This window comes from Cololabis saira, chromosome 10, assembly GCF_033807715.1.
Source record: "Cololabis saira isolate AMF1-May2022 chromosome 10, fColSai1.1, whole genome shotgun sequence".
Classification (NCBI taxonomy): Eukaryota; Metazoa; Chordata; class Actinopteri; order Beloniformes; family Belonidae; genus Cololabis; species Cololabis saira.
Window position 1 is genome coordinate 44654596 of NC_084596.1, and position 23942 is coordinate 44678537.

The 23942-nt window shown below is 40.6% G+C and overlaps 1 protein-coding gene across 1 annotated transcript; it reads right to left on the bottom strand.

Moving 5' to 3' along the window:
• Positions 1 to 443: 443 nt before the first annotated feature.
• LOC133452120 (zinc finger protein 98-like) lies at positions 444 to 18620 on the bottom strand. The gene is made up of 3 exons (XM_061731329.1): positions 18108 to 18620; positions 16762 to 16856; positions 444 to 1536 (listed from the first exon to the last, which is right to left on the bottom strand). The coding sequence occupies exons 2-3, from the start codon at positions 16828 to 16830 to the stop codon at positions 679 to 681; spliced, it is 927 nt and encodes a 308-aa protein (XP_061587313.1). The 5' UTR covers positions 16831 to 16856; positions 18108 to 18620; the 3' UTR covers positions 444 to 678.
• Positions 18621 to 23942: the final 5322 nt, after the last annotated feature.

A 23942-nucleotide genomic window follows, 5' to 3' on the forward strand; every position in this document is an offset into this window, starting at 1 on the left:
CCACTGTCCAGAACATCTACAATCAAAGTCAAAACTTTATTGTTATTTGCGTATAAAGTCCTAAACCAGGAGTGTCCAAACCTGGTCCTTGAGAGCTACTGTCCTGCATGTGGATACCGAGGACGGGGCTGGTGTCAGTGCTGGTTCAGTTATTAGAAAGTTACGATAGTTATTAATAACTAATAAAGACGATGACTACAGGGCACCACCTGACTTATCAGGAAATAATAACTAAACAGCAAAATGGGTCTGAAAGTAGCTGTTATTCCCTACGTGGCAGCCTGTTGCCCGGGGGGTGGGGGTTACAGAATAACAGTGAAGGAAGGAGTCTGAGCACAGACCTTTGCAACCAGCAGCTGTGACAAATATGGATAAAATAAACAAGAACAACTTCTCTCATTCAAATTAATACACATTTATTTACAAAATTAAACTACACATAAACAACAACTAACTAAACACAAACAACTTCTCTCATTCAAATTAATCCAAATGTATTTACAAAGGTCTTAAAAGAACGTGAAACAAAACTTGGGATAAATTCCTATGCCTAAACTACACATAAACAACAACTAACTAAACACAAACACCTTTCAAACTAAGTTAACCAAACTAATTTGGTGCACAACTGAACTTTCAAAATAAATTATATAAGCAATGATCACAAATTTACACTTTTTATCTAGTGTGAATACGTTGGTGTCTCGTGAGCTGACCTGATGTGGTAAAACCTGATCCACACTGCTCACATCTGTAAGGCTTGTCTCCAGTGTGAATGAGCTGGTGACTCGTTAGAGAACTTTGGTGGGAAAAAGCCGCTCCACACTGATCACATCTGTAAGGCTTTTCTCCAGTGTGAATACGTTGGTGAATCGCCAAAGTACCTTTCTGGGCAAAAACCGCTCCACACTCTTCACAGCTGTAAGGCTTTTCCCCAGAGTGAATTCGTTGGTGTTGGTTTAGGATAGCTTGTAGGGCAAAAGCCGCTCCACACTCTTCACATCTGTAAGGCTTGTCTCCAGTGTGAATAAGTTGGTGTTGCTTTAGGTTAGCTTGTTGGGCAAAAGCCGCTCCACACTCTTCACAGCTGTAAGGCTTGTCTCCAGTGTGAATACGTTGGTGTGTCGTTAGGTGAGCTTGTTGGGCAAAAGCCGCTCCACACTGCTCACATCCGTAAGGCTTTTCTCCAGTGTGAATAAGCTGGTGTTGTTTTAGGGTACCTTGTCGGGCAAAAGCCGCTCCACACTGATCACAGCTGTAAGGCTTGTCTCCGGTGTGAATAGGATGGTGTCGCTTTAGGTTACTTTTTCGGGCAAAAGCCGCTCCACACTCTTCACAGCTGTAAGGCTTGTCTCCAGTGTGAATACGTTGGTGTGTCGTTAAGTGTGCTTGTTGGGCAAAAGCCGCTCCACACTCTTCACAGCTGTACGGTTTATCACCAGTGTGAGTTTTCTTATGGCTCTTCAGGTTTGATGAAGTGGTGAAGACTTTCTTGCAATCATCACAGCAGTGTCTTTTGGGTCTTCCTTTATGTTTCTGTAACAGAGAGGATGACTTACATTATCTTGGATGAATTATCAAAAGCCTTTTCAGTTTCAATCAAGTGCTCTCAGGTTTTTTCCTGTGAGACAATTAAGTTTATCTTCTGAGGACTAATGTTAAACATATTTTGTTACAACTAGTTCTTAACAGTACGACACGTTCAGATGAGACTTCTTATACATCTACGTAATAAGTGTAAAATTTGAGAGCTGAGAGCTCAAACTAATTTAAATATTAGACAAAGATAACACTAGTAAACACAAAATGCCGTTTTTAAATGGAGGTTTTTATTATTAAGGGAAAAAAATCCAAACCTACATAGACCTGTGTGAAAAAGTGATTGCCCTCCCCTTTTAAAACATAAATTAACTGTGGTTTATCACATCTTTGGAAAGCTGAGTTCAATTTCTCCAGCCATAACTTTTCTCAATCAAGACATCACTTAAAGAGAACCTATTATGAAAAACAGGTTTTCTCTTGCTTTAACATATATACAGGCATCAGAACGGCTTGTCCTAAAAAAAGAGGAAAATTCTCGACGTGGACGAGTGAGGGCGCAACGCGCCCGAACCCTCTAGGGGGATCCGGGGGCAGGGCCCCCCGGAAAGATTTTGAAAAATAGACTCAAAATGGTGCATTCTGGTGGTCTCAAAGCTCCATAATCACATCTTTTATCAATGCAAGAATACACACAAAAAATCCGAATTTTTGCAAAGAATGATGCATTTTGATAACATAATAACGCGCATTCATCATCATGGGTAATTCTTCATGCATGAATAAATCTTGAAATGAAGATAATTATATCTTAAACTTCTACAATGGCCGACTTCCGGTCGGAACACCATCAGGATGGCCGCATAGTGTGAGGGCTCCCGGTTGAACCAGAGAAATTAGAGAAATATCCCCATGCAAACCAACTAAATCATCCCTTGAAACGTGTACAAAAGGGAGGGGGAATATTATATCCCCACTTGGAGCAGTAAACGTCGTCTGAAGGCAGGTGAGGGAGAAAGACGAAACGCAGCAGCAATTAGCTAACGGATTCAAGCTAACCAACAACGTGGTCGGGCGGAGAAATGGCTGACTTGGAATCAATTCTGCAAGAAATAAGAGGGTTTCGCCAAGAAAACAAAGAACAATTGGAGACAATAAGAGAAGAAATTGTAAAGGTGAATACCAGGTTGGATGAGGTGGAAAGCCGAATTGAGAAAGCAGAAGAAAGGATCCAGAACACAGAAGAAGTTGTGACAGCTATGCTGACGCTGCATACCAAACTGGAGGACAAGTTGCTGGATTTGGAAAGTCGCTCCAGACGTGAGAACATAAGGATCTATGGGGTCCCGGAGGGATCCGAGAAGGATTCGGCCACGATGGCCGTGTTTGTGGATAAACTACTCCGTGAAGGTCTCGAACTACCTGCCGACACCGACCTGCAGATCGAGAGGGCGCACCGGTCCCTGGGACCGCAGCCGCCGGCGGGCGCGCCGCCCCGCTCCATAGTGATAAAGTTTCTAAGCTTTAAAACAAAGGACTCAGTACTCCGCAAGGCTTGGCAGAGGAAGGGGTTTGACTGGCAAGAAAGTCATATAAACTTGGATCACGATTATCCACCTTTAATACTCAAGAGACGAAGGGATTACACAGAGATCCGCAGAGTGTTGAAAGAAAAAAAGGTTCAATTCCAGACCCTCTTCCCGGCCAGGCTGCGCGTGAGACACGACGATGGAACCAGAACCTACGAGACGGTGGAAGAAGCTGCAAAGGATCTACTGAGGAGAGGATACTCCGTGACAGCCACCACAACCCCGGAGACGCTGATGGAGCGGGTGCAGCGTCTGACCTGGAGCAGAGCGGAGCGGAGATCAAAGAAAGGCGCAGCGGAGCAGGAGCAGAGTTACAAGGAGAAGCTGCGGGCCTTCAGGAGAACAGCACCGTCCTCCTCCGGGACCTAAGGATTAACCCACGGCCTGAAGATGACGGATTAACGTTGGTGAGATCTCTTGGAATATATTGCGACTGTACCAAGTGGTGGATTTTCACCATTGAATAGACTGGTTCTCACGGGGCCAACCTATTTTTTTTTTCTTTTTTTTTCTCTCCGACGTGCGACGGATGCGGACAAGGGCCTCTTCCTCCGGACTGAGGAGGGAGACTTTCCCTTCGGAGCCTCCTCGGGGGGCCCAACAGGGTCAGGTTAACAGACCCCTACATAGGGAGTCACATGGACAAGTTCAGTTCAGTTTGTTGTTTTTTAATATGTTAATTGTTCATCCCCTGCCGGTTCTCGCAGGGAGAGGGAAGCGCACCAGGTTTATGAGAGGGAGGGAGGGGGACATTACATAGATGCAAAATAGGTCTTTAAAAATAACATCATTTAATATAAATGGAGTACTCAATCCAGTCAAAAGGGGAAAGATCTTATCAAAACTGAAGAAAGATAAAATCCAAGTAGCTCTCTTGCAGGAGACGCACCTCGACGACTCCGAACATGCTAAATTGAATAAATCAGGATTTAAACATGTTTACTTTTCTTCTCATGGGTCGGGGAGGCGGAGAGGGGTGGCGACTCTGATATCCAATACTGTAAATTATGAACACATATCAGAGCATAAGGATAAAGAAGGTAGATTTGTCATGGTTACAGGGAGAATAGATGGTGTTTTGATAAGTCTTTTTAATGTGTATGTGCCACCGGGAAGCGACTGGTCATTTTATAAGCATGTGGTGGATTTGATGACAACAAAAAGTCAAGGAATCTTAATATGTGGGGGAGACTTTAACATCCGATTGAATCCAAAAATAGACTCATCAAACGGGAAATCTGACGCAAAAAATATTAGCAAAAGATTCAATATTTGGATGCGTGAAGTGGGGATTGTGGACGTGTGGAGAGAGATAAATCCGACGAGCCGTGACTACTCGCACTACTCATACGCACACAATGTTTACTCACGCATCGACTACCTGTTTATGCTTAAAGGAGATCTTTTTAGGGTGGACAATTGTGAAATAGGACCCACTACTATCTCAGATCATGGCCCTGTTACTATGAGAATACATTTGAATAATACTAAGAGATCCACTCTCTGGAGACTGAACTCAAACATTTTGAATAAACCGTGTATTAAAGATAAACTAAAAACCGAAATTAATCTGTATTTGGAAAATAATGATAATGGAGAAGTGACCCCGCCCATTCTCTGGGATGCATTAAAAGCGGTGCTGAGGGGCAAAATAATAGCCATCTCCTCATACGAGAAGAGAATTAGAGAACAAAAACTCAAAACATTAGAAGGAGACTTGAAGAGACTACAGAAAGAACATGCAAAATCCCTCAAAGACGATGACAAATGTGAGATAAATAAGTTGAAAAAAGAAATCGATGAAATAAATACGCAGGAAATTCAAAAAAAGCTTCTTTTTACGAAACAACGATACTATGAGACGGGTGGGAAATCACTGAAACCTTTATCATATAGGTTAAGAAAACAGCAGGCGGACAGAACTATACATAAACTAAGAAACTCAGAAACGAATGAAATAGAAACAAATCCAGAGAGAATACAACAATGTTTCCAAATCTATTATAAATCATTATATTCACAACCGCAGAAGGGCAATGACAGTCAGATCGATGCCTTACTGACCCAGATAAAGCTTCCAAAGATCACAGATGAACAAAATGAAAAATTAATATCAAAAATAACAAAAGAAGAAATCCAGTCGGCAATTAGTAGAATGAAAGGGGGGAAGTCTCCGGGGACAGATGGCTTTCCCACGGAATGGTATAAAACAATGCAGGATCAATTAATTCCAATATTATTACAAACATTCAATTGGGTGTTGGAAAATAAAAATGCCCCTCCGTCGTGGAGGGAGGCAATGATCTCGGTCATACCTAAGGAAGGGAAAGACAAATTAGATTGTGGGAATTACCGTCCTGTAAGTCTCCTAAACAACGACTATAAATTATTCACCTCCATACTGTCTAAGCGAATAGAATTGATATTACCAGAATTGATACATAATGACCAAACCGGCTTTGTCAGACAAAGACAGACACAAGATAACATCAGGAAGACACTGCATGTTATGAGACAAATCGCACAACAAGGACAGGAGACAATGTTATTAAGTTTGGACGCTCAAAAGGCTTTTGACTCAGTCATTTGGTCATTTCTCTATAAGGTACTTGCAAAATTTGGCTTCCATACAACTATAATTGACACTCTTGCAGAACTTTATAAGAAACCAACAGCTAGAATTAAACTCAATGGAAACCTAACCAGTACATTCATTCTGGAGAGAGGAACAAGACAAGGGTGTTGTATGTCGCCGCTCCTCTTCGCCTTATTTATAGAACCCATGAGTCAATTAATTAGGCAGAGGACCGATATAAAGGGAGTAACAATGACATCTGGAGAGCAAAAACTGGCCCTATTTGCTGATGATTTGTTAATAAGTATAACACAGCCCACTCAGACGCTCCCAAAACTGATGAAATTGCTAGAGGAATATGGTTTGGTTTCGGGTTATAAAATTAACATCAAAAAGACCCAAGTATTGACGTTTAACTATGATCCCCCAGCCTCAATTAAAACCAAATAGAATTGGAAATGGGACACTGAGTCCATTAAATACTTGGGTGTTTTGTTACCTAGAGATTTAACAAGATTATATAGCATCAACTACGACATACTTAATTCAAAAATTAAAACAGATTTACAAAGATGGAATGTTATTCCCTTTTTAAGTTTAAGCTCCCGGATAGAATCAATCAGGATGAACATTCTACCAAGGATGTTGTACCTTTTTCAGTGTCTGCCAGTTAAAATACCAGCTAAGCAGTTTCTAGAATGGGACAGACTAATAGCGAGATATCTGTGGCAAGGAAAAAGGGCCAGAATCAAATTTAAAATGCTGCCATTAAGAAAAGAAAAGGGGGGAATGGGTCTTCCCTGCTTGCAGGATTACTATCATGCAGCCCAACTTAGACCTTTAATCTGTCTTTGCTCACCAACATACACTGCAGCCTGGAAGGAAATAGAAGGAACGATGATAAGGGGAATCCCAATAACAGCTTTACTAAGTGACTACAAACTCCAAAGAGAGCTGGACATTCCAGAAGACTCTTTGACAAGCACCATCCTCATGTCCTGGAAGGAAATAGTTCAGATTTCCAGATCACAAAACACATCTAAAATAATGAGGTGGTGTGCCTATGATACAGACTTTGTGCCAAATAAAACTGACAGTAGATTTAAAACATGGATTACAAAAGACCTAACTACCTATTATTCATTTGTCCATAAGGGGGCATTTCAAAGTTTTGAAACCCTTCAAAAGGATCATGGTCTGGGAAGAGAGGATTTCTTTAGATACCTACAAGTGAGACATTACTTTGACAAAAACATTAAAGAGGGGTTAGGAATCGATGAATCAGGGTTCATGGGGGTCTTTTTATCATTAATTAAGTCTGAATCAAGTAATAAAATTATCTCCAAATTATATAAGACCATACAACTTTCCAAACAAGATGATACAGATTATATAAAAAGCAAATGGGAAAAGGAAATAGGGGTAATAATCACACAGGAAAGCTGGGAAAGAATATGCCAACTACAATGGATCTCAACTGGGTCAAATACTTGGAGGGAGTTCTGTTGGAAAAGTATTACAAGATTTTTTATCACACCCATTCGAAAACGATATCAGGGCAGCGGGGATGCCTGTTGGAGACTATGTGGGTCTCAGGGAGCTAACCACTTCCATATTTTTTGGGACTGCCAAGTTATAAGACCTTTTTGGAAGGAGATACAGATGCATGTGGAGAATATTTTTAATGTAACCATGCCTTTGAATTGTGAAACGTTATTTTTGGGAGACATAAGGTTCGAAACATGGAATGGAAAAGACAAAAAACTGCTGACTATACTGTTGGCAGCCAGTAAGAAATGTCTTACAAGGAAATGGTTGAAAGTAGAACCCCCCACTATCGACGACTGGATTGGGATCATCTACCAGATCTATGTTATGGAGAAGATCTCTTCCTCCCTCAAGGTTGAGAAAGAAAACTTTTATAAGATCTGGTCCAAATGGACTGAGTATGTGAAACCAATCACATCCGATTTCATGTGAACTATTTTTTTATGTGATGTAATGACTGTAAACATGGGTGCGCTCCCTGGTTTTTATTTTTTATTTTCTTTATTTTTATTTTTCCGTTAGTGTTTTCAATTACTGTTCATAAAAAATGTCGGGACAGTAGTAGGGACAGAATCATTTAAGTTTAAAGATTGAATGCATAAATGTGTAAGTTGGAATACTGCTGTTCTAAATAAAAAGAGAATTTCAAAAAAAAAAAAACTTCTACAATGGCCAGAATCCCCCTTTCCCACCGAAAAAACTAGGGATGCACCGAAATTGAAATTGGAGGCCAAACCTGAAGCCGAATAAAATTTGGCTGAATACTCAGTACCGAATAGCCTACGGAATGCGGTTGTTCACAGTTTTTCATTTATTTTGCCATTTTTTTTCACAATTGCATTGATAATAACAACAAAAACAGTAAACTAATGAGTTGAGCCACTGTCAAGCAGCTGGCGATGCGGTTGCTTAAATTGACCAAAAGGTGGCTCTCTAACATCACAGTTTGTGTACTGTGCGTGACTCTGACGCTGGTTAGTAATTAAGGAGTTAAAACTCACTCACCACTTAGGGGACTCAGTAGCCAGCAGAAACGGCAGTAGGAGCATTTATTACATTTATTAACTGTAGTACCGCTATTATGAGAGGTTATTTCTCACAGTATCAGCCTAAAGGGACTTAAGTCTGATTTATGGTCCCGCGTTACACCAACGCAGAGCCTACGGCGTAGGGTACGCGGCCGTACGGCGCACGTCGCCGCGCGTCGCCGCGTACCCTACGCCGTAGGCTCTGCGTCGATTTAACGCAGAACCATAATTCAGGCTTCACTCACTGCCGCAACGTGTTGCCTCCAGTCATTTCAATGAGAAGCACACCGCAAAACACATATTCCATATTCAGCGCCGCACAGAGGCTCCCAAATGGAAATGATTTTTGATTTCTGAATGAATGGATAGATACGTCGCTTATTTTTTGCATATTATTTTTTTCTTTTCTGGCCTGGCGCATCGCGTTTTCGAGTCCGTTGTTTGGGGAATTTTTTTTTTTTTTCCCCCTTTCCGCGGAAACCGCGGACATTTTTTGCTGAGACCAAAATCCGCGGAATTCCGCGGATCCGCGGAAGATTCTGATGCCTGTATATAAAGTAGTCTCCCCTCAGCCTGCCAACTCAGAGAAGGAGGAAATCAACCAAATTCTGCAGTGTCTGTACAGCCGCCCGGATGAGCCGTCCAGTGTGATGTGGATCTATGAGCCAATAAGATTCTGCTCCCGTCGTTACGTAACCAAAATGCAAACCACGCCCACAAATATAAAACCGTGTAACTGCATGAGAGTGTCCGACTATCGTCGCACTGCGTTACATCGGACGCTCTCGGTCCATCTCCCTCCAGCAGCTGCAACTTTATTGAGGTTTTTGTAGTGAAATGAGGAGGAATCATAGAGATAACTTCTCATTTCAACTAACTGGATCATCCGTTCCTCATCCGTGACCGTTTCCTACAGCGCTTTCAACCGGCTTTCAACGCGAGCGACAGGAAGAGAATAGAAGCAGGGCGTCCGACAAATGTTCAGCTCAAAACGGCGCTGCGCAGCGCTACGTCGCTGCGGCCAGTTAGGACAGTCCAATAGAAAATAAGCAATGGAATTGATTGAATTGGTAGCTAATGTGAGCTACCCTCACAAAAACATGCAGCAGTCCTGGGCTCTACTGCCCCCTCTGGCCAACCAGAGCAGGGCAGGGCAGATGGGGTGGGGAAGATCTGGCCGGAATAACATGATCCTTCCACGCGCTACGTTCGGCAGAGAAACCCCACCCTGTCTGGTGAAAAGAAGCAGCTGCTCACTCCTCAGGTTAAGGAGGAGACCTGAGCTCAGTGTAGGAAGCCCCGGGGTTGGTAGAGGGAGCAATGCCCAGGACTGTAACTAGGCCCTCCAGAAAAAGGCGATTACGCGATCGCATAATTCATTGCATAATCAGCCAAATGGCGCAGATTACGCGGGGATACATTTATTCCTGAAAGGGTGCATATTTCCCGCGATGATCGCATATGTCCGCGCTGAATATGCGAATTATGCGGGGCTCGCTTGATTTCACTGCATCATCGCCGCACATTTTCGCATAAAGTTTGGAAAAAGGGGGAAGTGTTGTGAGTGACATGTCCGGACGCCTGGTCGCGACGTGCGGGACCCACCCGGGGACGACCGCACCCCTCGCAGAAACCGCCACCCCCCAAACAGCAGCTCTCACCCGCGGGGGTGAGAGGAAAAAGAGAGTGCCGTCTCCGCCGAGCACCCTGCTTGTGCGGGGGGCGCGGCTGCTGGTGGACTCAGGATCCGCGCTGACCGCGTACCACTGCGCCTGCGGAGGCCGGCGGAGGCGGACACACGCTCCCATCCACTTGGGGGATCTTGGCGGCGGACGCGTGGGGTGACGGAGCTCCGGCTCGTCCCCTCGCCGCGCCGGCGCGCCCGGCAATCACCCGAGCACTGAGCCGCGGCTGGAGGGAGAGAGACGGCCGGCCCCCGGGCTGCGACCGCCCCTCTCCTCTCCACCTGCGCTCTCCTTTTTTTTTCCGCCTACGACCTCAGATCAGACGAGACAGCCCGCTGAATTTAAGAGGGAAGAGCTCAGCGCCGAATCCGCAACTTCCTGCATATTTCGCAACTTTCCGCATATTCCACGACTTCCCGCATATTCCGCAATTTCCAGCATATTCCGCAATTTCACCGCATAAAAGCACATAAAAAACCTGCACATTTAATCGCATAATCAATTATTTTAGCCCGCAAAATAAAGGATTTTAGCTTGTAGCAAGCCAAAAGATAGTTTTGTCAGCCCTTCCCCAGTTGGGAGTCGCAAAGACCATGTTAAGGATTGAGACTATAAATTATCGCATGGGTCTGTTCATTAACTCCACTCTTAAAGCCTTAGGAGGAGTGGCAACTGAAATGGCTGCCATTAGAGAAATGGAGCTCCAAGATAGAACTGTGTTAGATTTGATAACTGCTAAGGATGGTGGAGTCTGTGCAATGATTGGGGAACACTGCTGTACATTCATCCCTGATGAAACCGGTACTGAAGGTAATATTACCACAGCTATAGCTGAATTACGTCAGTTGGCCAAAGTCGTGTCAGAAGACAGACGCTCAGCAGGTACCACCTTTTGGTCCTGGCTGATCTCAGGCCACTGGACTGACATAATCACTAAAATTATGATTCCATTTATCACTGTTCTGGTACTGTTCTGTGTTTTCACTGCCTGTATCATTCCGTGTCTCCGTGCAATGGTCCAAAGGTCCATCCAAACTTCATTAGTCCAGTATTCTGAAATCCATTTCCAGCAACTCCAACAAACCTAAATTGAGGAATGTGGCTACCCCAACATAATTAATGATGAGAAAGTCATCTTGATTACTAATAGTTGCATTAACAAATTTGCATGTTATAAGCTGTCTCCTTGATATTACTCATATGTTGAACTTATAGTATGATGCTCATATCCTAAGCCTGATGGACGGATATTAGTTGAAGTTTCATAAGAACAACAGGAGGGAAATGTGAGATTAATCAAAGTTCTGAATTAAGTTTGTCTTTATGAAAACTGTCAGAATCAAGTCAGTTTGGAGAACTGCCTGTTAGTCCACATGCTTATCACATGTTACCAGTTACAACAGACACTCCCTAAACTGCTCAGGGGTTTGGGCTGGTCCACAACTGTCTCACTTCAGTTGGATATTCTGTTGGAACACCCTCAACAGAAAGGATGTCTGTTTGTTCTGCACAAAATAGATTAGTTGTTCTTCAACTGAAATGTCCTGTTTATCTGTTTGTTACCTCCCATTGTCCATCCACTGTCTACCATTGGTTTTCTTAAAATGGTCATTTTCCTGTTTGAAATTACAATAAAAAGGCGATGCACAGAGGAGAAACCGAAGCACTAATCAGCAGCATTCAATAGAGAGTCTTCGTTGCTCTGAAGGCTCTGGCTTTTTGCTTCCCCTCTTGCAAGAGCGCATTTAAAAACTCATTTCCAAGTCTTTGGTGTTTTTCTTTGTTAAAAGCTGGGTTTGATGTTGATTAAACCTAACAGCTGCCATCAACCACATTGTCTGCTGGAACATCTGGCCCAACGTGTTTCCTGATGGCATCAGCAAGGGCAGGCTTTTTTGCTTCTCGAAGGAGCAGAGAGGAATCAAAAAGAGCTGGCGGATAGTTACAGAGCTCATACTTCAGGGCTGACTCCAGTTCATCACACTTCTGTGCCACTATCACCAGTCTCTGGAAGAGGAGCTGCGGATCAACTTGGATTTGATCTCCATCTATTTTTACAGATGACTTCATGCCGAGAGTGACAGCTTGATCTTTCCTCTTGAAAGTGTACTCTGCAGGTGTGTGACCATCCATAGAGCTCAGGATTGATGTGCCGATAGCATGTGCAGTATCTACATTGACAATGGAAAGGGCATGCTCTCCAGTGGCTATATTGCGAAGACTTGGGTCCTTGTCAAAGGGATTTCGCTCCTGTAGATATGCGAGAACGCTCAGTGTATCCTTCCAGTCACGGGCTTGCCTTGCTTCGGTCATGTCTCGGTTCTGCTCTCCAGTATTAAAGTTGACCCCTGTGAGTGAACCTTCCCAGGAGGAACCGACCAAAATGACCCCAATAGCAGAAACAGCTCATCCAAGAGTCAGAAAAGACCCCAGAACAACATCCAGACCCCTGACATTGCTCAAAGATTTAATGTTTTTTTTGTAAATATTGGCCAGGATTTAGCTGATAAAATTCCTGACTGTCCGGGCAGTCCATTAGACTATTTATCGGGGACCTTTTCCATTATGTCTCCTTTTAAACCACCCAGTAGCCAAGGGATAAGCGACATAACCGATGACCTCAAAACATCTTCAGCTGGTCACGACAGTATTCCTGCTTTTCTTGTCCAACAGGTGAAACAGTCTATACTAAAGCCCCTCACTTACATCTTTTCCCTGTTCTTGATTACAGGAGTTTTACCGGAGGATTTAAAAATTGCAAAAGTTGTTCCAGTGTTTAAAGCAGACGATCCATGTACTTTTAACAATTATAGGCCCATATCAATGTTGCCTTGTTTTTCAAAGATATTAGAAAAACTTGTATATAACAGAATTCTGTCTCATCTGAACCACAACTCAGTCCTCTACAAACATCAGTATGGCTTCAGGGAAAAGCATTCCACTTACATGGCTTTGCTTCACCTTACTGACAAAATGATTTCTGCACTTGATAATCAGCAATTCACTTGTAGTATTTTCCTAGACTTTTCCAAAGCCTTTGATACAGTCAATCATCAGGATTTGCTTCAAAAATTGGTCAAATATGGTTTTCAGAACACAACATACAATTGGTGGAAAGATTATCTCTTCAATAGGTATCAATTTGTTTGCATTAATAATTGCTATTCTGACAAAACTAGACTTACCTGTGGGGTCCCTCAAGGGTCTATTCTGGGACCATTGCTACTTCTTATTTATGTTAGTGATTTATCAATTTTTTCAAATACCCTCTCACCAATTATGTTTGCTGACGACACAACCATTTTTTTTCTCTAGCGGTAATTTTAATTCATTGATAAGAGAAACAAATGTTGGTCTAACTGCCTATATGAAATGGTTTAAGTTAAATAAATTGTCTCTAAATATAAAGAAATGCAGATTTATAATTTTCAGTGGCAAAAAATCTTATCCTAAAATAATCCAATATTCAAAATGACTCTGTTGATTTGCTCCAGGAATCTTCAATTACATTCCTGGGAGTTCTTGTTGATGAGAACTTAAATTGGAAAGATTGGGTGAATACAAAAATTCACAAATCTCTTAGCATTATTAGACGGATTAACATTTGGTTAAAACTAATTGTCTTCTCACTTTTTATTATAGTCTAATTTACCCATATCTTTCTTACTGTAATATAGTCAGGGCAAGTACTTCTCCCACAACATTACATACAGTAAAATTTTGGTTTGTCAGAAACGTTTTGTCAGGATAGCAACTTGTTAAGATTCATACAGCCCCTCCAGTCCTTTGTTCCAGAAACTTTATATTCTCAACATTTATGACATAAATATTTATCAGACATGTGTTTTTATTTATAAAGTCTTAAAGGAGGAACTTATGCAACCCGTCGAGCGTTAGATCTGCATCCTCCAAAATGTGTTACAACCAGGGGTAAATATGCAATACGGTACAAGGGGGTCAAACTATGGAATACATATTCCCATTTAGCAAAAAAATGCTTCTCTGTACAAGGTTTTAAAGGATGTCTGAAACACCACTTAATTTTTGTTTTGTAAATGGAACTGCTCTGGCATAAGTAATGGATGTACTGACACATTTTATCGTCTTTATCGTCGTAATCTCCTTGAAATTATTTTTTGTTTGTGTTTATTTGGTTTGTTATTTAGTCGTTTATTTTTTGTTTGTTTCTTAATTATTAAATTGTTATTATCGTTATTCATATATCCTATCATTTTTCTTTTGTGTAAATTCTTTGTAATTTTCATTTATTTCTATCATCTATAGATTTCTAATTGCTCATTTGTATATTTTGTTCTTATAAGTATGATAGTAAATTTTAAGTTAACTATTGGTGGAGGCGCCTGATAAGCTCTTTGAGTTTTGGCTTCTTCCTGCACTTTAAATTTGTAAAGTTGTTACTTTTATTTGTGTAATTTTTAACTGTGCAAATAAATAAATCTAAATCTAAAAAAATCCGGCCAGAAAACCCGGTTCCAAGGGAGCAACAACTCTTTGCTGGGCCAGAGGAAAGAACCGCTTAGGGGGAGGAGTTGTTAAGACCAACGGCAACAGCAAGACGGTGACATTTTCAAACAAGAGACGAGTTAATACGGCTACAGCAGCAGTGGTCTGTGGAGGAGACGACCTGTCTTTTAGTGATATTGTCCACGGAGGACGCTACGTGGACCAAGTCCGTATTAGAGCAAATACGTTGTTGTTGCTTCAACCTTTGAGCCAATGTAATCACAGCGACGTAACCAGAGCCGGATTAACGCAAAGGCAGACTAGGCACGTGCCTAGGGCCCGACAGGGGGGGGGGCCCAGACAGAGGGACAAAAAAAAAAAAAAAAAAAAATTTTTTTTTTTTTTTTTTTTTGTCTGCACACATGTTAATGGTTGATAACATGCCGATAAAAACCTAAGGCATATATATATATGTGCATTATTACTATATTTAGTATACTTACATATATATATACGCATACATACGCACAGGGCCGCCGCAAGGGATGTGCGAACCGTGCGACCGCACGGGGCCTGGCGCCCCAAGGGGCCTGGGCCCTTGGGGCCCCAAGGGGCAAACCGTGCGACCCCAAGGGGCGAACCGTGCGACCCCAAGGGGCCTGGCGCCCCAAGGGGCCTGGCGCTATGGGCCGTTTTTTTTTTTCCCCAATTTTTTTTTTTTTTTTCCTTATAAATATCAACAGTCACGTTCCATTACAGGCCTAAATGTGTACTAGTCTGTGCATATCAATAAATATATGTGCAATGATGACGCGTGTCTGTTGTTCAATACAACTGATCAGACCAAGCGCATTGACACAAGCTAGTCTGATCCAGACGGGTGGAGTTGGAACAAACTGTCACACAATGTCGAGAGAACGAGACAGATTCAGGAAATTTCCATCAGGGGATGAAAAAAGAAAAAAACAAAAGAAAATGGAAGAGTTTAATGCCTCTCTGAAAGGCACGTTTGATAAATTTGTTACAAAAATCACCGATCCGCCCGGGTCTCAAGCAGCCATGGGGCCCCACGTCGAGGTAAGCCCAGATGATGATGAGGCAGGGGAAGGTATCCAGTATTTTGCTAATTGGAGAGTTAAAATTGCGCATATAGACACCCGATGCGACCCGAAAAACCCAAAAATTTCGCGCGCACTCGCTACGCTCACGCGCGAGGGCCCCCCCTGGCCATTTCACACAGGGCCTCGCAAATCTCCCAAACGGCTCTGCATACGCATACACATACATATACACATACAGACATACATACTACAGCACACTTTGTCTTACTGCAAATTGTATTGGCCTTTGTAAATTTGACTTCTTATTTAACTATTCAATTTAATCAACACATTTAATTAAGATTTTCTGCAAAATGCTCACAATCGATAAGATAAGGATAATTTAATAGCATTTAATAGAGCATTGTAATAACGTATAAATAATAAAAATCTAAAAATAGTCTGATCGACTGTTTAATATACAACACATGACTTATTTTGGAATACAAAGAACCAACTTGACTATGACTATGCTATGTAAAATGTGAATTAAGTTTTATTAGTAACTTTGGTAAGTTTAAGATTTCATAAATAACATCGATGGAGGGGGGCCCAAAAATCACAGTCTGCCTAGTGTAGTCCATTTATTTAATCCGGCTCTGGACGTAACTGACGTTTGCAGTGACGTAATGACGTGGCTCCCCACAGATCTGGAAATACACTGCTAAAATAAGTTATAGTACCACAAAAACTAGTGGAAACTAAGTTTAATTTTAGATTGAATAAAACGTTAAACCTCAGTTTTAAATGCTGTTATTAAAATGCATGTAAAATATACTTGAGATTTACATTATGATTCTGAACAACTTAACAAGCTTTTTCTTGTGTGAATAAAGAAATGATCTGACAAAAACTGAAATAAATATAATCAGATGCAAAGACAGCTTAAAGTGAGCCTCATTGTGATCTCAAAGAAGTGAGATAGGAAACAGGCCTTAATGTGCTTCTCAGGAGAAAAAAATAAAAGATTTTTGCTCCTGAGAAGAAGCCTAGATAATTACGAGGGCAATACGTCATGTGGAGGTGGTTCTTTATGGGACAATGTCCAAAACGTGGGTCACAAGCATCTGGGCCCCTGGTATTTTCATTAGGCATCCTGGTTGCACAATCAGCAGAATACTTTGTATGACACCGTTGAAGCTGTCCTATTACTAAAATCTTTCACAGTAAAATTAAAAAAGAAAGCAAAATTACAGTCACAGAAAAACAGCCAAACAAGCATGATAATGTTACCCGTCTTGGCTTGTCCTCCTCACCAGGAACTTGCCGTGAGGCTTTGCCTGGAGAATTAACTGCCTCCATTATGGTTGTATGGTTGTATTCTTTACCTGCGATAAAGAAAAACATCCATTCAAGACAAAACGTAAACACACGGCCATGGGACTTCAAGATAAAATAGGACGTAAATACAAAAACCATGACAAAACCCGTAGACATGGATGGGACATGGACGTCAACAGGTTTAAAAACATTCAACGTAAGAGTTTAGTAGAGATTTTAGTTAAGGATCTGCGCTGTCATTGTTATAGTCATTTAAAACGGCAGAATTAGGACGTTATTTCAACCGTTTTAACACTAAACTTTATACTAAGCAATATTTTCAATGACTGCTGTGTGTACACATGTACATATTCTGGATAGGACTAACGTGGAACCGCCTCATCCCTCAGTAGTTTGTGTCCAGTTTGTTCAGGACTCCCTTACTGGATGGCAGTTGTCTTAACTGGGCTGAACAATGCACAAATGCAAACATTCATGTAAAGGATATTAATATCATTAAAAAGGAGACAGCCGTTCTATTTTCACTGCATTTTATATTTGTACTTGACAGTTTGTGACCAGTTATTTTGTATGTTGTTCAGGAATCAGAGATAAGCCGGTGCTAGATTGTCTTTTTTTTTTTTTTGTTCTTTTGTTTTCAATAAAACAACCATTATTGTACTCAAATGTCTCCTGGGTTTTACCCTCTGAAATATGTTTTATTTCTATTCGAGAAAATACATTTTAAAGACTAGTTTGATAGCCTTATAGAAAATGAAGTACAGGACTGTGCAATTAAAAAAAACTAAAATGTATAATATAAAAAACAATACATTCTGGATTCATTACAAATCAACTAAAATATTGCAAGCCTTTTATTATTTTAATATTGCTGATTATGGCTTACAGTTTAAGATTAAGATTCCCAGAATATTCTAATTTTTTGAGATAGGATATTTGAGTTTTCTTAAGCTGTAAACCATGATCAGCAATATTAAAATAATAAAAGGCTTGCAATATTTCAGTTGATTTGTAATGAATCCAGAATGTATGAGATTTTTACATTACAGAAAATAAAGAACTTTATCACAATATTCTAATTTTCTGAGACAGTCCTGTGTATTTCAAATATGATTTTTCAGTACAAAAAAAACTCTTTTAGGAGAAAGATTCTTCGTGTTCCTCTAAGGTGTTTCTTATGTTTTCTTTTTGTCATCACTTTAAAGAACACTCCTGTCAGGTCCAAATGACACTCCTAACTAAGTTCTCTACAAAAGAGACAAGAATAACACAGAGACATCAGTTCAGTTAAAACATACTTGCAAGGAGAGTTGTGCAGCGATCCCGCTATGGAGGTCCCTCCACAAAGCTCTGGCGGACTACAGCGCTTGCTGTGAGACTTGTTATGCAGAAAGCAAAACAGGAAGCGCCGGTTTCACAACGCCTGTTGTGAAACTAATTTTCCACTGGCGCTTTGTCTTTATAATAGCGCACGAACATTTTGTTCTGAGAAGACATGTCAAACGGTCACGTAGCAAACAGCGTGACCTTTTCCTCGGGTGAACTTCCCTTTTATAAGTCTGCAGAGCAAAAGTTAGTCAATCTGGACTAATCTATTAATTCACATATTTACAGGTTTAATGATAACCCTCATTTACTCCTACAACTCCTTAACACCTTTCCCCGATCTTAATGTCATTTTACTGTTTTCTTTCAGTATCGTTACTGTTACTTTTCCCGCCGCAGCAGCTTCAGAAAGACAGATGAAAAAAAAACTACTACTCGGCTAAATAACAAACATTCAAATGATTTTCACATACCTGCTTAAGCTCAACACAGTGAAATAATATAACACTCATATAACCGTATTTTTGATACGTCTTCACAATATCTTTCAACAGATAATGAACAGAACCAAATGTCCTTAACTGACGTTTCAACACGAACGTGACTCAGCAAATGCGCGGTAACATTTAGGTTTAAACAGATATAGAATGAACAATTACAACAAATAGAAAACACAAGAGTTTGTCTATTTGAACATTGTTGCGGCAGAAAGACGGAGTTCATGACAGTTTACACCAGCCGATTGACGGAAAAAGATCGTGGAAATTACGTTACTAAACTAACTTTGGCGGATGGAAAGCAACTTCCTTCCCGGAGGAAGATATCACAAAGTGGCCCGATGTCCAATGTCCGGATATTCATCTGTATTTGGTTGAGAAACCTAGTGTTTACTCAGGAGAAGCTGCGACACAGTCAGCAACTGTCACAGCTGAAGTTTTTAAAGAATTATGACAGTCAACTGAATGTATTTTATACACTAGACATTTTAAGTTATTTTATTATTTCATATTTATTTAATTTATCTTATTATTTTTGTTAATTTACTGTGTCCCCTTTGTTTCTTAATTAGTTTCATTAAGCATTGCCTTTGAATGAAAGCCATGTCATGTGTACCTTTGTCTGTGCTGGCTGAATGAAGTTGATAGTTATTTTAAAAAAATTATATGAGCTTTATTGTCCATCCTGCATCTCACATTATCACCATTAATTTACAGAAACCTATTCCCACTAATATGATAAAAAGAAAAACATTAAAAAGGCATATAATGCAAAATACTGTTTTTTAAAACTTAGTTCATTATTTTTAGGTAAATTCATTATTTTTATTTAAGGGTTTGTGGGGATTAATATATCTATAATATACCTGAGTTGGATATACAACACATATAGTGAATATATGTATATTTGTGCAGCATATTTACAGCTGTGGAAGTTGGATGTTTGTAGCTTTAAAAAGAGAAAATAATCAATACATTTACACAATCAGTGAGGAAAAAACTAATAACTCCGGTAGTTTATTAGCAAAACTTTAATAGTCAAGTAAATCATTAATGGCTGATATTCAATTCATAGTCACAGCTCCAAATCATGATGAGAAAATAAAAAAATGTCAAGACTTGATGTTATTATTCAGAACCCTTATTTCTTAGATTTTTTCGGAACAACACTTTTGCTAAGGTTTGTGAGACTAGCACACACAATAACAATATCATCTAGAAGGTCAGCCTGTGACAGTGGAATTTTTGTCTGCAAAATTCTGAAGTTCTTCCATCTCCCTATAACACGTTCGACATGTACAGTATCCTGACACGTGACAGTTGTCTTGATGTGTCGACCTCCTGTGCAGAAAGTTGCCGTTTGCCTTTGGTGAAAGCTGGAATGGGAAGGGCACCATGAGCTGCAACCTTAATTTCATTAACACTATCAAAAGATGATCCTGTAGAGAGAGCTTCTTGCTGAATATTTTTACACTTCCTGCAATTTTGGTGCACAAAGTCAAAGAGCACAGATGTTATTCCAGTGATAAACAACAGTTGTACCATGTTGCACTTAATATTTGAGTATGAAAATGTACACTTCTTCAGCTCCTCTTTAAGTCTCTCATTTTCATCTCGCAGCTGTTGATACTTTTCCTGCAGGTTGACGTGGTCACTCTTCAGCTCGGTGTACCTCAGGTTCAGTTCATTGTATTCTGTCCTCGTGACTGGGATGTCCTCTTCAGCTTTAGCAGAAAAGAGAACAGTTGAGAATTGAAGACGAGATGGATGGATGGATGGATGGATGGATGGATGGATGGATGGATGGATGGATGGATGGATGGAGAGGTGTATAGAGAACATAAGAGGGGCATTGGAATCAGTAGAGGACAGTTGTGAATAGGAGAGGAGAAAAGGACAGGGACAAGGAGATTTTATTTGTCACATACATAGACCTAAGATTAATTGCAACTGTGTTAGTCTACACAGTGCATAAATATGGGTTGTAAAGGAAAGAATGGATGTGCAGATCAGCATAGGGGGAGAATACTCAACATGGTTGAACCATTATACAATGCAATGAGACTTGAAATGACACAACAGTGGCTACACTTACTAGGACTGTGATCCATGCTGGTGATTCCTCTGGAGTTCCAGGAGCAGGAGCAGGTTGATTTGGTGGAGCAACCAGAAGTCTTTCACTCCATTTCTTTTTTCTTTGGTACATTCACATAAAAAAAAACCTCAAATGAACAAAAATACTGATCTCAAGCTGTAATACAATACATTCTCATCTTAATCATCGGTTATGGTTTGCTTAATACCAAAATAAGTAAACCCTTAATATTCATGAGTTAATCATGTCATTAGGTTAAGCTAAAAACACAAACAGCTAGGTCTTATTTATTGTATTTTACCTTTTGATCTTTGCATCTGGGTTTTGGTTTTGTTTAGTGTATGAAAAAAATAGAGGACACAAAATCAGGACTCTCGTGGTCCAGTGACATCTCACCTGTAAAAAGAAAGATACACATTAGCCAAATAACACCAGATAACCACTTTTCAAGTTTCTTAAGTGTTCTGAGATGCTCAAATCAGAGAAAAGACAACCAGGGCACACATCCTAAACAACAATGATGCTAGAGGTTAAAGCTGTTAAGTTAGTGGAGCTGCTGTACACCCATGGATCTATAATATTAATAATATTAATTATTATTATGTACACCACACTGAAGCTCTCAGCTGTATGAGTTAGCTCTAGCATCAGTAGTAAACTTACAGTCTATGGTAGCAAACACTTACAATACACTTACTCTACCTACAGTTACTCAATTAAAGGCATTCAAGTAAAGCTAAACTAGATAGCCACGATAACTCACCAGATATTAAATGAGCACTGCAAACGCGGGCATTCTTGATGATCCTCGGTCCAGTCGGTTCTTCTGATGCTTGCAGCCACAGGCTCCTACGGTGCTTTGAAATGGCCTGTTTCCTCTGGGAATTGCAAAAAAATTATGTTCCACAGGATTTCGATTTGTACACCCGTACACACAACAGCTGGTGGGCATGTTGTTCTTCTATAACGTTACTGCAACTCCAAAAACGCAACTTAAGAAACAAATCTTCCCTCGCTCCATTCAAACTCATGCAACGTCTTCAGCACTTCCGCCGCAACAATGCGCGCGCATCCTGTGATGACGTAGGCTGGAAAGGGGTCTATATAGCACAATTCAACACAAGGTAATTCAAAGTGCTTTACATTGACATTAAAAGCGGCAAAACATAATTAGACAGTAAATAACAAATAAGATTGAAAAAATGTATAAGATGATAAGAAAAGAAGTAGAATAATAAAAAGCACAAGCTGTTAAAAATAAGGGCAGTAGAATACAGCAGGTACATTTAATTTAGGAGTACGCTTGAGTAAACAGTAATGTTTTTAGGCCTGATTTAAAGGATCTACAGTTGGAGCAGACCTCAGGTCTACAGGAAGTTTGTTCCACCGGTGAAGAGCAGAATAACTGAACGCTGCCTCACCTTGCTTGGTTCTGGTTCTGGAACCACAACAAACCAGATCCAGAAGACCTAAGGGGTCTGCAAGTTTAAGAGATGCTAAGTGCAGTTTACATTCATTTTTCAGATGTACAATGGAGGGTTTGCTGTTATTCCATTAGCATTTATGTATGTGATATTTACCTAGTAAAATAATTATGTTGACCATGTTTGATATATTTCTTGGAAGATTATCGATATAAATTAAGATTTGGTTGGAGTCAAAAGTCTTGTCAATCCCAGTGTTTAACCAGCTGTAGGTTCCTGTCAGAATTTTAAAGGGATTGGGCAAGAGTAGAACAAATTCAATTCAATTCAATTCAATTTTATTTATATAGCATCTAATACAACAAAAGTTGTCTCTAGACGCTTTCCAGAGACCCATACCCAGATCATAAACCCCTGAGCAGTTATTACATAAACAATGGCAGGCAGGGCTGGACTGGGACAAAAAATCGGCCCGGGCATTTTGAGCCTAGACCGGCCCACCAGGTATTGATGGAAAGAAAATGAAGCCTATGAATGAAAACAAACGTTCTTGTGACACCGCTTGTACACTGTCTTGTTGGTGTGTATGTTCTGGTCTAATAAACCTAAACCTACACCATCCCCCCCAGTCCCGTTATAGATGTACTTAGTACTGTTTCTGAGTAGACCAGCAAACTTGTATGGTAAGCCGTTTTAACATTTAATAGCTAGACTGGATATGTGTTGCAGATATCTGTAATTCAATTGTTCCTAGTCAAAAAGAACATTTCAGATATCTACAATGATATATTAACCCATTTTAAACAGGGGGAACGCATTCTGACAGCGTGAAATACTGCTGTCAGAATGCGTTCCCCCTCTGTTTATCATGAAGGGATGCTCACACATCTTTCAAATTCATACTGCTGACTTCTTTCACCACCACAGATAAGTCCTGTGATTTTCAGGCTGGGGGGGGCCCTCGAAATTTTTTGGGTTTTTTCGGGTCGGATCGGGTGTCTATATGCGCAATTTTAACTCTCACATTAGCAAAATACTGGATAACTTCCCCTGCCTCATCATCATTTGGCTTGCCTCGATGCGGGGCCCCACGGCTGCTTGAGACCCGGTTGGATCGGTGATTTTTGTAACAAATTTATCAAACAAGCCTTTCAGAGAGGCATTAAACTCTTCCATTTTCTTTATTTTTTTTTTCTTTTTTCATCCCCTGATGGAAATTTCCTGATTCTGTCTGGTTCTCTCGACTTTGTGTGACAGTTTGTTCCAACTCCACCCGTCTGGATCAGAGCACCTTGTGTCTGCGCTTGGTTTGACGCAGTTGTACTGAACAACAGACACGCGCATCATTGCACATATATTTATTGATATGCACAGACTAGTACACATTTAGGTCTGTAATGGAACGTGACTGTTAATATTTATAAGGGAAAAAACGAAAAAAAATTTGAAAAAAAAAAAGAATTTGAAAAAAAAAAAAAAAAAAAAAAAACGGCCCAGGGCGCGAGGCCTCTTGGGGCGCGAGGCCCCTTGGGGCGCGAGACTTCAGCCCATAACCAATCTAACTCATCATAACCAAACGGCCAGTGGTACCAGTTGTTGTCAGGTAAAAAACAAAATCAAATGGGCCGATGGGCCTGCCCGGGCCCAAAATCGGGCCGGCCGATGGTGATTTTGGGCCGGCCCGGGCCAAAAAAAAAAAAAATTTTTTTTTTTTGGGCCGGCCCTGATGGCAGGTAAAAACTCCCTTAGTGGGAGAAAAACCTTAAGCCAAACAGTGGCAAGGAAAAACTC

Excerpts from the sequence above, each read along its gene's own strand:
- LOC133452120 (XM_061731329.1), bottom strand. The coding sequence starts at position 16,830 with ATGGAGGCAGTTAATTCTCCAGGCAAAGCCTCACGGCAAGTTCCTGGT. Across the intron at positions 1,537-16,761 it reads AGGAGGACAAGCCAAGACGG|AAACATAAAGGAAGACCCAA; the intron begins GTAACATTATCA and ends TCTCTGTTACAG.